This window comes from Prionailurus viverrinus, chromosome B3 (genome assembly GCF_022837055.1).
Source record: "Prionailurus viverrinus isolate Anna chromosome B3, UM_Priviv_1.0, whole genome shotgun sequence".
NCBI lineage: Eukaryota > Metazoa > Chordata > Mammalia > Carnivora > Felidae > Prionailurus > Prionailurus viverrinus.
This window is the reverse complement of record NC_062566.1, coordinates 106,702,901-106,716,573: the sequence shown is the minus strand read 5'-3', so window position 1 is coordinate 106,716,573 and position 13,673 is coordinate 106,702,901. Positions and strand designations below refer to the sequence as shown.

Below are 13,673 nucleotides of genomic sequence, written 5' to 3'. Positions count from 1 at the left end.
GGCTCAGTAGAGCCAAGCGAGCTGAGAAGGCAGGTCTGTCCCCAGCCTCCCAACCCTCACCTGGATGTTGTACTGCTGCTTGCTGTGCTTGTAGTGGGTGACGGTGAAGCACAGGGAGTCTCTGGTGCTTTCGATCAGCATCAGGGAGGAGCACTGGGGCAGAGAGAGAGCGCGGTCAAGCACAAGAAGGGGCATTGGGGGGTGGGGGTGACCTGGGGCCCCAGCCCCTCGAGACCATCTGGGGAGGCAGGAAGAGTAATCTCAGAAGGATAGAGCTATATCCACACCAACCCGGAGCCCATGAAGAGGTCAAGAAGTACAGCCTGGGGCCGTCTGGCTGACTCAGTCAGTAAAGCATGTGACTCTTGATCTTGGAGTTTTAGGTTCGAGTCCCACACTGGGTGGAGAGATTACTTCAAGATAAAATCTTTTTTTTTTTAATTAATTTATTTTTATTTTAAGAGAGAGAGCAGAGGGAGAGGGAGAGAGAATCCCAAGCGGGCTCCACGCCCAGTGTGGAGCCTAACTCGGGGCTCCATCCCACGACCCCGGGATCATGACCTGAGTCAAAATCAAGAGTCCAACACTCAACTGACTGAGCCACCCAGGCGCCCCAAAAACAAAATCTTTAAAAAAAAAAAAAAAAAAAGGGTCTGGAGATTGGCCCACTAAAATGGGGGAAGTGGAGAAGGAGTGGAGGGGCAGAGAACAGGACAGCAGCCTGGTTACCGGGATATGACTCTTGTAGACAAAGTGATCGCCTCGCTTCTTGGTGATGAGCAGAGCTTTGTCAAAGAGGAAGAAGGTCCTCTCGTTGCGCACGCGGTGCACGCGGAACGTGCCCTCCAGGACGAGCTCCCCATAGATGGTCAGGTCTGGTCCCTTCCAATTGATGAGCAGTGACTGAATCTCCTGCAGCAGAGAAGCAGGGAGCCCCAGAGTCAGGCTGCTCATGACACTCTGGGGACTACGTGGAGCCCCAGAAAACTCCTGCAGACACAGCCACCACCTGCATCCGCCAGACACACGCTGCCACAAGGGCTCCCCACAGAGAAGCCCACCCCACAGAGAAACGAGCCCTCAGCTCACCGCAGCAGGTGCTCTCCCAAGCGCCACCCCACCTCGCCCCACCGCCCCTGCGAGTCCCTCCAGCCGCCAGCCCTGCAGCACCTGGAGCCGGACTGCATGCTCGTGCCTCCTCTTCATGTCATTGATGTACCAGGCCACGCAGGTCATGGTGTCAATGGCATCCTCCACCACCTCGAAGCCGTCTTCTTCTTCATCAAAATGTTTGGCGATTTCCTGTGTGGGAGACAGGCGCTCAGGTGGCCCAGACTCAGGCCCCGCCCCTCCCCTGGGCCCCCCATCCTCAGGAAGACCTCTGGGTTACCTGGAGCAGCAGGTGGTACTTGAGGATGCGCTGGACGGGCTTCAGCAAGTAGGAGCCCAAGGGCAGAGAGTGCTGTAGCAGCTCCTGCCGGTCCCGAAAGAACTTGGCCTGTTGCTTGTCCCGCATGCACTCGGTCAGGGCGGCCACTGAGCTGGGAGGTGGGGAGGCGGGCGTCACTGCCTGGGAAGGCCTAGATGGGGGCGTGTGGTGCTCCAGGCCCACCAAATAACTCTACCTCCCCTCTCCACCCCAATTACTCACTTGGGGTAGTTGTTGCAATACTGGGTGTAGATATCAAACTCTTGGCTCTAAGAAGAGACCGAACAAAGATAGCGATTTCTGGGAGGCTGCAAACTTGGGAATACCAAAAACATGGCCCTGATCCCCAGAGTACACTCTGCCCCCCTTTCCCTGAACACCTGCAGATCCATCCTTGTGCCCATCTCCCTGGGACACCCCATCCACCTAGCAGCCCCTGGCTCCACACCAGAATGCCCCTCCCACCTGAGGCACCCCAGAACGCCCCTCCCACCTGAGGCACCCCAGAACGCCCCTCCTTCCCCTGGCAGAAGCCTCTGCTGGGCGTTCCTGTGCCTCTGAGTCCCCAGCAAGGTGGGACAAGAGGCAAGAACCCAGCCCTTCTTACCCTTTCCACAAAGCAGCTGGCCACAGCCACAGGGTCACTATTGCAGCCGTCCAGGTCTCTGAGTAGCTGGCTGGGGGAGGGGGAGTGGTCGTCAGACCCCAGACAGCTCACAGCCTCCACACCTACCAACAAGTCCCCTCCCCAACCTCCTGGTTCCCAGATACACAGCCAGCCCTGGTGACACGCCAAAGAGTCAGGGCTTCTCCCCCCTCAGAGTGAGCCCCATGCAGGCCAGCAACCACAGAGTATTCAGCACTGCCACAAAGATGGGGAGCAAAGGAGCCCCACATGCTCAGCAAGCAAGAGAAAGGGGATGTGAGTACCCACCTTGGGAGGAGAGACAGCTCCTCTGCAAGCAGAAGTCAAACACACACAGACTGAGATTAAAGGGGGAGGAAGAAGAGGGCTGGGATTCCCAAAGTAAGCAAAGGCCCCCGACACACACACCCCGGTGCAAAAGGATGCAGGAAAGGGAGAGAGGGGGAGTCCCAGAGCCTGAACTTGGATTCGGGTTGGGATGCTATGGGAAACCCTAACCACAACGCTCCCCTGTCACCTCCTCCCATGCATCTGTCTTCCCAACCCCCACCAGTACCTGGCCCAAGTCACCCTGCCCTCCCGGCCTTCTGAAGCTTGCACTGCAGGAAGTCTCTCAGCCATCTCAGAGGGCCCTATATCCTATCAATGCTGTCCCCTTAAGCACACTCCCCCCGACCAGTGCCCTCGCCCTGGGGAATCTGTGGGCCCCGGCAGCACACGCCATATCCTCAAGGAGCCCCTTTGCCCTGAAGTAGCCTCCTGCCAGACCTCACTCAGCCTCCCCTTTCGCCTGATCTGTTCATTCACCTAATGGGTCAGATCACCTCCAGGGAGCCCTGGTTTCCCATGGGGTCAGTAGGAAGGTGATGAAGAAGTTAAGGGATGTGCAAGAAGGGGAGAAAGATGGAAGAGACAAAGGGACAGAGAGAAGAGCATCACATGCCAGAGTCCAGCCATTCCCTGAGGGGGTGCTGGCCTGGCCCAGTCTGGCCCCAACATGCACATGACCTCAGATGGTCTCCCCCGCCTGACAGGAGGCACAGCAGCCCCAGGGCACATGACCCCACACCCCCTCTCTCCTACAGGGAGCTGACTGTAGCACCTTACAGGGGCAGAGCACCACTACCCACCCACCCTCAGTGATCAGGCCCCTGGCCACATGTCACAGCCCAGGAGACTAGGCCCATCCAGGGCCCTTCTAGGCCTTAAGATGGGCCTCATAGGCAGAACGCAGTATGTGTTAGTCCCACTCCATACCTGTTCAGTGCATAGATGTTTTCTATGTTCCCAAAGAGGGCGCTGACTTGTTCTGGCTTCAGCAGCCCAGGCGTGTCAATGATCTTCAAGAGGTAGTCCTGCGTGGAGGGAGGCATCAGAGCCCATCCTCCACCCTGCCCCCGGTACAGTCCGTCCCCCCACTTCCTCCAGCCACACCCCATTTCTGTGCAACCACAGCGTGACTTCACAGACATGGCCTACCGTACTGGGCTGCATAGTTCCCCACCCCCCAACTGATATCCATTCAGAACCTCAGGAGGTGACCTCACTTGGAAATAGAGTCTTTGCAGATGTAATGAGTCAAGGATCTCAGGACCATATCCTACTGGATTTAGGGTGGGCCCTAACTCCAATGACTGGTGTCCTCACAAGAGGAAAGGACACAGAGAAGGCAGCGATAGGAAGGTGGAGGCAGAGGTCGGGATAATAGATCAACAGGCCAAGGAACGCAAAGGACAGGCAGCAACCACCTGGCAGAAGCCAGGAGAGAGGCGTGCAACGCATTCTGCCTCCTAAACGAAGACAGACTAAGTGTCTGCGTTTTACTCACGCAGCTTGAGGTTATCTATTACAGCAGCCCCGGAAACAAATACACGGTTCCCTCTGCAGCGAGCAGAGGGCGTCCTCAGTGGCAGCCACACAGCCACCTTCCTGTGTGCCCGCAGTGTGAAATGCCTCACCAACATGGCCCTACGAGGTGGGTGCGTCTTCACGTCCCAGGTGAGGAACCTGAGGCTCAGGAGCTTACGCAGGTGCCTGAGACCCCGTAGCCAGGCAACCACAGAGCAGGGATCTGGGCACAGGTGGGCAACATCCAGGCCAGTGTCCTCACTGTGATCAGTTTCCATGAGCACAGCAGTCCCCGCCCCTCCCCACCAACCGTGCCTGCCCCCTAATGGCCTGCAGGAGGTTCTGTGGGCCCGGGCTACTGATGTGACCCAAAGTTGTAAGGCAGTGGGAGCGGTCAGAGGCTCCCCCAGAGCAGGCCGCATGAGACCTCCCCACTACTCCATGGGAAGCAGGTCTTCTGAAACCAACTATCAGGGAGAAGTTTCCTTCCAGGGGTGGAAGCAGGTTTACAACAGAGCTGGGCTACCAGGAGCCAAGGCCGGGCCCCCTCCCGACCTCAGCCCCTTGGGTGGCGGGCCTCACCTCCACGATGCTGCGCAGGTCCTGCACATACATCCGCTCCGTCTCCACGATCTCCCGCACCACTCGGCCCAGGTAGCTGAGCTTATGTGCTGGGGCCGCCGGGGCCCGGCTGCTGAACGGAGACAGGGGTCCCCTCACGCTCAGCCAGCCGCTGGAGTTGGGGTTGCCGTTGGGGGGATGCCGGCCGCGCGGGGAGCCTGCCCCATTCTCAGCAGAAGCCTCGGAGCCATTGGGATCCTCCATAGCACCGCGGCTGTCACGGGATGAACCCGACGAGGAGGTGGTGGAGGTCAGGCTCACCGGCCGCTCCTGGCTGCGCTCTTGGCGGAGAGAGGCAGAGACAGGCATCCTGGCATCGCTGCCTGGAGAGGGCACTCCGGAGAGATTCTGGGCGGGACAGACAAAGAATTGAACCTTGGAATCTTCACAGAAACAGAAGGGAAAAGGGTGGCTGCTGGGGGAGGAGGGAATGCGGAGTTAGTATTTAATGGGTACTGAGTTTCCATTTTGCGAGGTAATCAAGTCCGGGGGATGATGGTGGTGACAGATGAGCAACACTGGGAATGTACTTAATGCCACTGAAACACCACACACTTAAAAATGGTTACAATGGAAATGTTATGTCTGTGTATTTCACCACAATGTTAAAAACAACAGCTCTGAATGTGGAGGGGGTCCTTTCCCTCGGAATCTGCCAACAGGCACAAGGAGGCCCAGGTAACATGCCTTCCTGGCTCCAAGCTTTCCCAGGGTGAGGATGGGCAAACCACATCCAAGGACAATACAGGGCTCAGAAACCCGATCCCCAGAAAAGCAGAGAGGACATCCCCACCATAGCAGCAGTGAAGGTGCCTTCGGATGGAATCCCAAGCCCGGCCCCACTGCCCTGGCAAAGCTCCCAGCCTCTCAGAACCTCAGCATCTCAGCACCTACCCAAGGGCTGTGTCCACGAGGATGCAGTGACCTGCTACACGTACAGGTCTGAGCGCGGTGCCTGGCATGAAGCAAGGACTCAATAACTCATCAGAACAGTGATGATAACAGCAATTGTCAAAAAGCACTTCCCAAGCGCCCACTTGTCGGGACCTGTGCTGGGGTCACCAGCAAGGGCAGATAAAGATCTTGCTCTTTATAATCTAAGACAACACACTCGCCAGAGAGTAAGAATCTCCTTGGGATTCCATCTCTGGGGCACCAGCAACTTCACCATGAATCTGAAACCTTCTGGATACTGACAGGGCAGGCAGAGGAGATAGTACGAAGGCTCCCCAACCCCCAGCACCTGGCACAGGCCCTGACTCACCCCAGCTCCCAGGGCCCAGGAAATGCCCCAAGGCTGAGCCACCGATGAGTCTCCCTAAATTCCCTTTAGCACAGCTAAGTCAGGAAGGCCAGCAAGCAGGAAACTGCTCCCAGGTAAGGCAAATACAGCCCCGGGTGGACTTTATTCCTGAGCAGGTGGTACTGTTCACAGGTAGGCCAACCTGGAGCAGTAAGTCTGGGAGGGGCTATGGCCTCTGGGAAGGAGAGGAACATTCCACTCCAACCCCAGAAGACTGCAGCTCGCCAGCACCACTTCCCAGAACATGTATTTCTGTTTCCACAGGAACAAAGTTCTAGAACATCACTCTCATAACCAATGACCCAAAGCCTTCACCCCTAATTCTAGGGCTCAGAAATTACTAGACCACAGCCTAGAGCTCTTCACAGCTATGAGAAGGATCTAGAAGGTGGCCTCACTCCGGTAACCTTGAATTTCCCCCTGCTTTTCTGTGCCTCTGCCCCAACCTGGAACAAGTAGCCCTGAGCTCTTGCTTTTGCAAATGTTCTGTTTGCCTGGACATTATTTCCTCTCCATCTACCTCACGTCATACCACCCCCCAACCTGTGTCACTTATACCCAATCCTCAGGTTTCAGATTAGAAGCCAGCCCTCTTTCTAGAAACCTCCCCAGAACACACACCTGGAGGCCCCCTTCTACCTACTCCTACAACACCCCAGGATTACCCTTACACCCCCTGTGTGACTGTGACTAGTGTGAGATCCCCTCCTCTAGACTGTTAGTGACCTAAGCTCAGGGGCCTTAAAGGTGATCAGGCAAATGGAAAATGATGAACAAACCAGTGCTTCTCCTGAGCTGAAAATCAAGAGCCCAGCAAGGACCCTCTCCAGCACAGCACTTTGCCACAGAAGGTCTCAGCTTGGGCAGGGGGAGGGGTGTCACCTCCTCTGCAATCTATAGGAAGGAGCCTCTCATTGTGCGGGTAAGGACACAGTGGCAGCGCTGAGGCCATTCCAGCCTTCTCCCTCCCTTCCAGGCACAACAAGGGAGGATTAATTAACAAGCTCATCTTGGTGAAACTCTGAGCATCGCAGAGGAAAGCCCCTTGGGAAATGCAACATTGCTCCTTTTTCCTCCCTCCTCAAAAGAGCCTTTAAAATTAACCAACTAGGCCTTTCTACAGAACCAGCCCGCAGGGTAACGCTGTGTCATTTCAGCACAAAGAAAGACACAGATCCAAACTCCGCCCCAGTCCTTAACCCTCAGTCCTGTGGGACTCTGGTGTCCTTCAAAGCCTGCTGCACTGTCAGGCACCCACCCCCCCCCCCCTTCCCCACTCCCAACAGTCAGTAGCAGCTGGAATAATGGGGCAGAAACTCACGGCCTAAGACCTTTCCCAGATCAAACCTGGGGTCAGTCGGCCCCTAAGGGGATGCTAAATGGCAAAGGCCCAAGTCCCTGATGGATTTCACAGCCAGCCAGGTCAGTTTTAAAGTAGATTAGCCACAGCCCCCCTCCCCCCACAACACACTCTCTCAGGGAGATTAATCTCTAAGGGGTGCCTTCTGAGGGTCACTCTTTAGAGACCCCATTGCCCTGTGAACACAGAAACGAAAGCATCTCTTCTCCTTGGAGAAATTTCCTCTGGTTGAAGGTAGTCATCTGCCTGCAAACCAAGCTCCCATTCTCAAAGTCATGCCCATGCCCAGGAGTCCCCCTGGGGCTGAGACAAAGCATACCAACCAAGAGCTGAAGCGTTCTAAGTGCTACAGAAACAAGTCACTTCCATCTCCTAACAACTCTACAAGGTCCGCACCATTACTACCCTCATTTTACAGACACAGAAACTTGAGGCCACAAGGTAGCATGTGGTAGCTCCTGGATTGGAATTCAGGCACACAGGCTCCAGTGTTTAAGGCCCCCTGCCCCAGCCGCTGCCTCCCTAATGGATTTTACACAAGCCAGGGCCACAATTAGTCACAGACCTGAATGCATTGGCTTTGCTTCACCATAAACCGTGGGTGGGGGGCTTATAAAGACTTGTTTTACCCCCATACTTCATTTATCCTAACAAAGGCCACGGAGGTAAAGGAATGAAAGTTAAAGATTCCTTCCGGCTATTTCTAGACCCCGCTACTATGTGACCTCTGGCCCGTACCCTCCAGTTGGAACAATGTGGTAAAATACAGATTCCAAGTCAAAGGAGAGCAGGTCACGGAGAAGCGGAAAAGCTTGAGGTCACCAGGATCGGACTATAATTCCTCGCATGAGACAAGCTCCGCAGGGACCAGGAGCCCCAGGATCACAAGGCTGTCCAGGACAGGAAGCTTGCTGGAAAACAACTTAAAGACCCAAAAAGGGAGGATGACAAGCATGTGGGGCCGTGAGAGCAAACCAGGCGGAGTACAGGGGGGCTGTTAGTAGAGTCTGAGTATACACTCTGGTCCTAAAAGCCTGATCCCAACCAATACTGTGTGTGTGGTTCGGACTCCCAAAGAGACGGCAGAAGGACTGCCCACATGGCCCTGGGCAGAGGCAACCTCTCCTTCCTTCCTCTTCCCTGAGTATCTCCCCAAACTGTTAAGAGTCACCTCAAAGCCAAGATTAGACCCAGGTCTTCAAACTCATCTGGAAGACACAGTCTGCTGGGGAAGTGGGAGCCCAGAGAAGGAGGGGACAGAGAGCAGCCAAACCCCCAAGCCAGATGCCCACACCCACCGCCCCCTACCACGCCCAGTCTCCAGTTCCCCTAAGTGTCCCCCAGCCGTGACCTGTTCCATCCCTCAACATGAGTCAGTCTAATCATCAATCAATGAATCAGTCTTCTGGAAAACTCTGTCTCTCCAGTCCCACACCTGTGACGGTCCCCTAAGCCTTTCTTTTTGACGGACCCAAGAAGCGGCTCAGACATACATTTTGGGGAGGGGGGAGGCAGAGGCACGAGAGGAATGGAGATTCATTTTTCTTTTTTTTTTTTTTAACGTTCTCTAAATTTAACAATCCGCACCCTTCCTCCACCCACACTCTCCAGGTTATCAACTCCGCCTGCTGAGGACCTTCCCCAGGCAGGGAGGCAGGCTGCAGCAGGCCCCTAGGACTCCCAGCACAGCTGAACGGGGGTCAAGTCCCACACCTCCTCCTCCTCACCAGGCTTCAGCACCAGGCCCCCAACCGAACCCACACCCCTGCCTCCAACAGAAAAAATGACAAAACCCACAATTAGCCCCCATGTTCTGTCCTCAGGCCTCTGGTCACTGAGGCAAAAGTGACATCACCTTGCCAACCCCCACCCCCCACCCCCACCCTGCCCGGCCAACTTCAGAAATGATGGTCCTACAGCGAGGCACTCACCGGGAACCTTCTGGAGAACCTCTCCTTTTCTGGTCCTGGGGAACCCCCAGGACTCAGCAACATCCCCTCTGGCCCTCCCTCCGTGGCCTGCGGGCTGAGAAGGCAGGAGAGGGAGAGGGGCACCCGCTGGACAGCCCTCTGCGCGGGCCAGCTCTGGAGACGCCCCAGAAAACATTTTGCTTCAGTCAGGCTGGGCCCAGGTGCGGAGGAGGAGGCTGACGTCATCCTTTCACCTGCCGCCCTTCACCCCGCCCTTCACCCCACGCCCAAGAAGCGGAAGCCCGACACACCTGCCCTAGAGGCGGGCAGGAAAGGAGCAGGGCGCTCTCCCAAAGGCAACTGCTCCCAAATCCCCCGCACACCCACCTCCCCAGGGGCTTCCTACACACTCCAAAGGCTCTCAGAACCTGTCACGTGCCCTTGACCTTCCCCGGAACAATGCCCCAACTCCCCTGTCAGGAGCTCCTCAGAGAGGGTACCAGAAGGAAGCAACAGAGAGCAGCTAAGGCTTCTCCAAACACGGCAGGAGCAAGGTGAACTTCCTCAGAGATCTCAAACAGGAGCTGAGCTCACTCAGCCGTGCTGTCGCCCACAGCTCCGCGCCACCCCACGCCCGGCTCTTGCCTGTCTCTTCTTGCCGCTCCCCCTCGGCCACGCCAGAGGGAGGACACCTCTCAGCACAGCCCTAGAGGTTTTCCCGAGGACAGGAGGATCCCTGAGAGGGTCTGGCTCTCTGCCCCTTTCCAGAGCAGCTTCCTTACTCGGGCCCCGCCCAACCCTCCCCGGAGACTCAGGGGCCCAAAGCACCCTAAGAAAGGACAACGGGAGGCTCCCTGGGGAGTAACTGGGTTCGATGTGTTCATGTGAGCAACGTGACTGTCACAGAGGCCATGCAAACAGAGCGACCAGGGTTTCTGGGTCACAAACCTGGGCCAGCTGGCTCAAATTCATTTCCCCTCATGAATTTATTTTCCCTAGTGAATTCCTTTTCCCACCACCCCAGAACAGCAGGGGCCATCAAATGTGGCTGGGTCCTTAAAGCAGGACTTCAGCTGCTGGGAAGGAAAGGGAGAGCGGCTGCCAATGAAGCCCTCCCACCTGAATTCTGGGAGGAAATGCGGGCCTAACAGACTGAAATCCAGAAAACCTCCTCAGCCTGGCCGTGGAGGGGAAAGACAGCCCTTGGCATTTCATCTCAGTGGGAAGACCACACCTCACTCACTGTTCCCACCACCCCGCAACCCCAACGTTTGCTCCTGTTGTTTCTCATACCTGATATCGCATCCCGGATATCAGTCAAACTCAGTCACACACAAACTCAGTCAAATCACCTCCTTCAGAAGGGCCTCCTCAACCACTTCCAGCCCCTTCAACACACACACAACTGTAGGCTGTGCCCCCCTTCAAAGTATATCCACATCCTAATCATTGGCTTTAAGGAACCTCCTGATGTTGCTTTATACAGCAAAAGAGACTTTGAAACGTGATCAAGTCGAGGCTCCTGAGACGGGGAGACTACCCCAGGTTACCGGGGTGGGCCTGATGTGATCACAGGGATCCTTAACAGAGGGTTGCAGGACTCAGACGCTGATGTGCCAAGAACAGCAGAGGGACAGACAGAAAGAGGCTGGAAGACTGCCAGGCTGCCAGCTTTGCAGAGAGAGGAAAGGATCCACAAGCCAAAGGATGTAGGCAGCCTCAGGAGGCCGGAAAGGGTGAGGAAACCAATCCTCTCCCCTGGAGCCTCCACAAGGAACACAGCCCCGTTGACCCAGATTCAGTTCTGACCTCCAGAACTGTAAGATAATAAACACGTGCTGTTTCAAGCAACTAAGTTTGTGGGGTTTGTTAGAGCAGCCACAGGACACTAATACATACACACTCCTTTGAACTCTAATGACCCAGAGTATCACTTAAAGTGCTGGTCCTTGGGGTCCGTAAATGCATGCTTTTCTTCTGGACTAGATGGTAAAACCCAGGGGGGCTGGGCCTTCTTTCCTGTGCCCTTCCTTCCCCCTCAGAGAGCAATGCACATACTAGGTGCTCAATAAACACCTGCACTATTGTGCTAAAGCACCCCTCACCATTCCCACAGTAGGTGAAAGATAAACTGGTCAAAACCGAGGCCTGAGCCAGTTCCTCTTAGACTAATGAGTTTCCACATTAGTCACGGCCAGCAAGTTTCCAATCTGCCGAGAGGTACCAGGAGCAGTGACTGCTCATTCACCCCAGCAGTCCTGTCCCACTTGGCCCCAGACAAGGGCCTAGAGCAGGGGCACAGCTGCCCTGCCATCATGCCACACATCAAGTGACCAGTCACAAAAAAATTGAGAGGAAGGGAAAAGTGGCCAAGGAACCACTCTGGAATTTGAAGAAGGGAGTACAATAAGGTCCCCTTACAAATATTGCAGGAAAAGCTTCCTCCCAGGAAGTCTCATATACATATATATGAAAGGCAGATGAGAGCAATTACTGTTGATTAGAAATTGCATTCCTGGGGCGCCTGGGTGGCTCAGTTGGTTAAGCATCCCTAACCCTTGATTTTGGCTTAAGTCATGAGATTCTCTCTCTCTCTCTCTCTCTCTCTCTCTCTCTCTCTCTCGTCCTGTCTCTGCCCCTCCCTCACTCACATTCATTCTCTCTCTCCCTCTCCCGCTCTCTCTCTCAAAATAAATAAATAATACTTTTAAAAAAAATTGCTATTGCTTACAGCAAGGGTAGGTCAACTTGGCTCCCAGCACAGCCTGTCACTAAGGGAAATGACACAATGTCCCCAGAAGATGGAGCAGCTAAAGCTGGATAGATCATGGATAGATTCAAATCATGGATAGATTCAGTGTCCCAAAGGCCCCACACTCTCCTCACTAGGCCAAAAAGGCTCACAGGACCTCCACTGCCTACTGGCAAAATTCAGGAACCCAGCCCGGCAAATTAGCCACCTTGCTGTCCCTACACTCCCCACCCCCACCCACCACGCTGCAGGGACTGCTTGATTTCAGGCCTCCAGGCTGGGGTGGGGGAGGGGAGGAAATAGGAGCCACGCCTTCAACAGTCACAGCATTTACTGTTGCATCAGGTTCAAAGGCATTGGAGAATCTCAGGAGGAACCAAGTGGGAACAGAGGGGGTCCCGTTAGGTCCCTCTGCGTCCCCAGCAGAGAAGAGAGAATATGCAAGTGCACGTGTGCATGGAAGTCCATGGAGCAGAGGTTACACGCGCTAAATGGATTCACAGGCTTTGGAGTCAGGCAGACCTGGTCTGAAAGCCAGCTGCTCCTTCACCGGCCCTGTGTGGCCTTGGGCAAGCCACCTGCCCTCCCCAAGGGCTTACAGCTTCAAGTTCCTCATCTGCAAAATGAGAACAATAGCACCAACCTCACTGGTCTCCAAGACTGAGATGATACAAATAAACCAATCTGTACATCTGACACACAGGAAGCCCACTATAAATGGCAGGATGACAAGGATGGACAAAGTTTGTCCCACAAGCACTGGGACAAGAGATTTCCCCCCATTTGTGCCTAAAATGTTTACCCACATCCCAAATTAATAATAAAGATGAAAGTGTTAAACTCGGTGAACTAGCATGACCTAATCCTCCCCCACCAACCATTCATCGTTTACAATCCCAACATCGATTTGAACCATGATCCTACATGAAAAAATAGAAAGCAATTCAGCTGGAAAGGAAAACAGTCTGATATCCATGCCCAACAGAAAGGACAAACCAGAAGACGAAGTGTAAGTGAGTCAGAGTCCTTTGCTCTAGCAGGCAGGGCACATTCCTCAGGGTTCTACAGGGAGAGACAGCATGTGCTACCAGGAGCTAAAGAGGAACAGAGCTATGGAGGGTAACAAGCCTGAGCAGGAACAGAATTTAAGGAAATGTAAGGTAGCAAAAACACAAGTAGGAGATCAATAAAAATCACCCTTGACACTAGTCCCTGAGTTGGTTTTTTCTTTTTAAGTTTTTATTTATTTATTTTTGAGAGAGAGCACGAGAGCAGAGAGAGGATGGAGGGAGAGAGAGAGACAGGGAGAGAGAGTAAAAATCCCAAGCAGGCTCTGACTATGAGAGCTGAGCCCAATGCGGGGCTCGAACCCACAAAACGTGGGATCATGACTTGAGCCAAAGTCGAGAGTCGGATGTCTGAGCCACCCAGGTGCCTCACTAGTCCTCGGGTTTAAAAAAAAAACAATAAAATAAAATCCAGCACCAAGGTGGGCATGGGAAGGACATAAAACCATCAGGTAGTGGGAAGAGCCTTGCTATTCACCCATTTCCTAAATCACAGAGAATATCAAAGAGGGGCATAGCAGCAGAAAGTGTATGAGCCCAGGGACTCCAGCCAGCACTGCTCAAAACCAGCCCCAGCTCTGCCCCCAAAAAGCTGGATGACAGATAAGGAGTAAGGCAGTGAGCGATCTCTGCCACAGTGTCTACCCTCTCATTTAGAGATAACAGTCCTTGCCCTTCCTAAGTCGTGAGCTTCAGAATTCACTGGACAAGTATTTTCAAGCACTCACTTTGCACAA

The 13,673-nt window shown here is 54.5% G+C and overlaps 1 protein-coding gene across 6 annotated transcripts in view; it reads right to left on the bottom strand.

The window, feature by feature from the left end:
- The window catches only part of PLEKHG3 (pleckstrin homology and RhoGEF domain containing G3), a 41,898-nt gene that overhangs the window by 10,699 nt on the left and 17,526 nt on the right, over positions 1-13,673 (bottom strand). For 5 of the 6 annotated variants that reach the window (XM_047861364.1, XM_047861365.1, XM_047861366.1 and 2 more), the window contains exons 2-9: positions 4,506-4,892; positions 3,333-3,430; positions 2,037-2,106; positions 1,652-1,698; positions 1,391-1,541; positions 1,171-1,302; positions 730-912; positions 61-153 (exon numbers count right to left, since the gene is read on the bottom strand). In XM_047861364.1, coding sequence (XP_047717320.1) covers positions 61-153; positions 730-912; positions 1,171-1,302; positions 1,391-1,541; positions 1,652-1,698; positions 2,037-2,106; positions 3,333-3,430; positions 4,506-4,853 — 1,122 coding nt within the window. In that variant the 5' untranslated portion in view covers positions 4,854-4,892. Of the gene's footprint in view, positions 1-60; positions 154-729; positions 913-1,170; positions 1,303-1,390; positions 1,542-1,651; positions 1,699-2,036; positions 2,107-3,332; positions 3,431-4,505; positions 4,960-13,673 lie in introns of all 6 variants that reach the window. The other variant, XM_047861363.1, reaches the window with a different exon arrangement.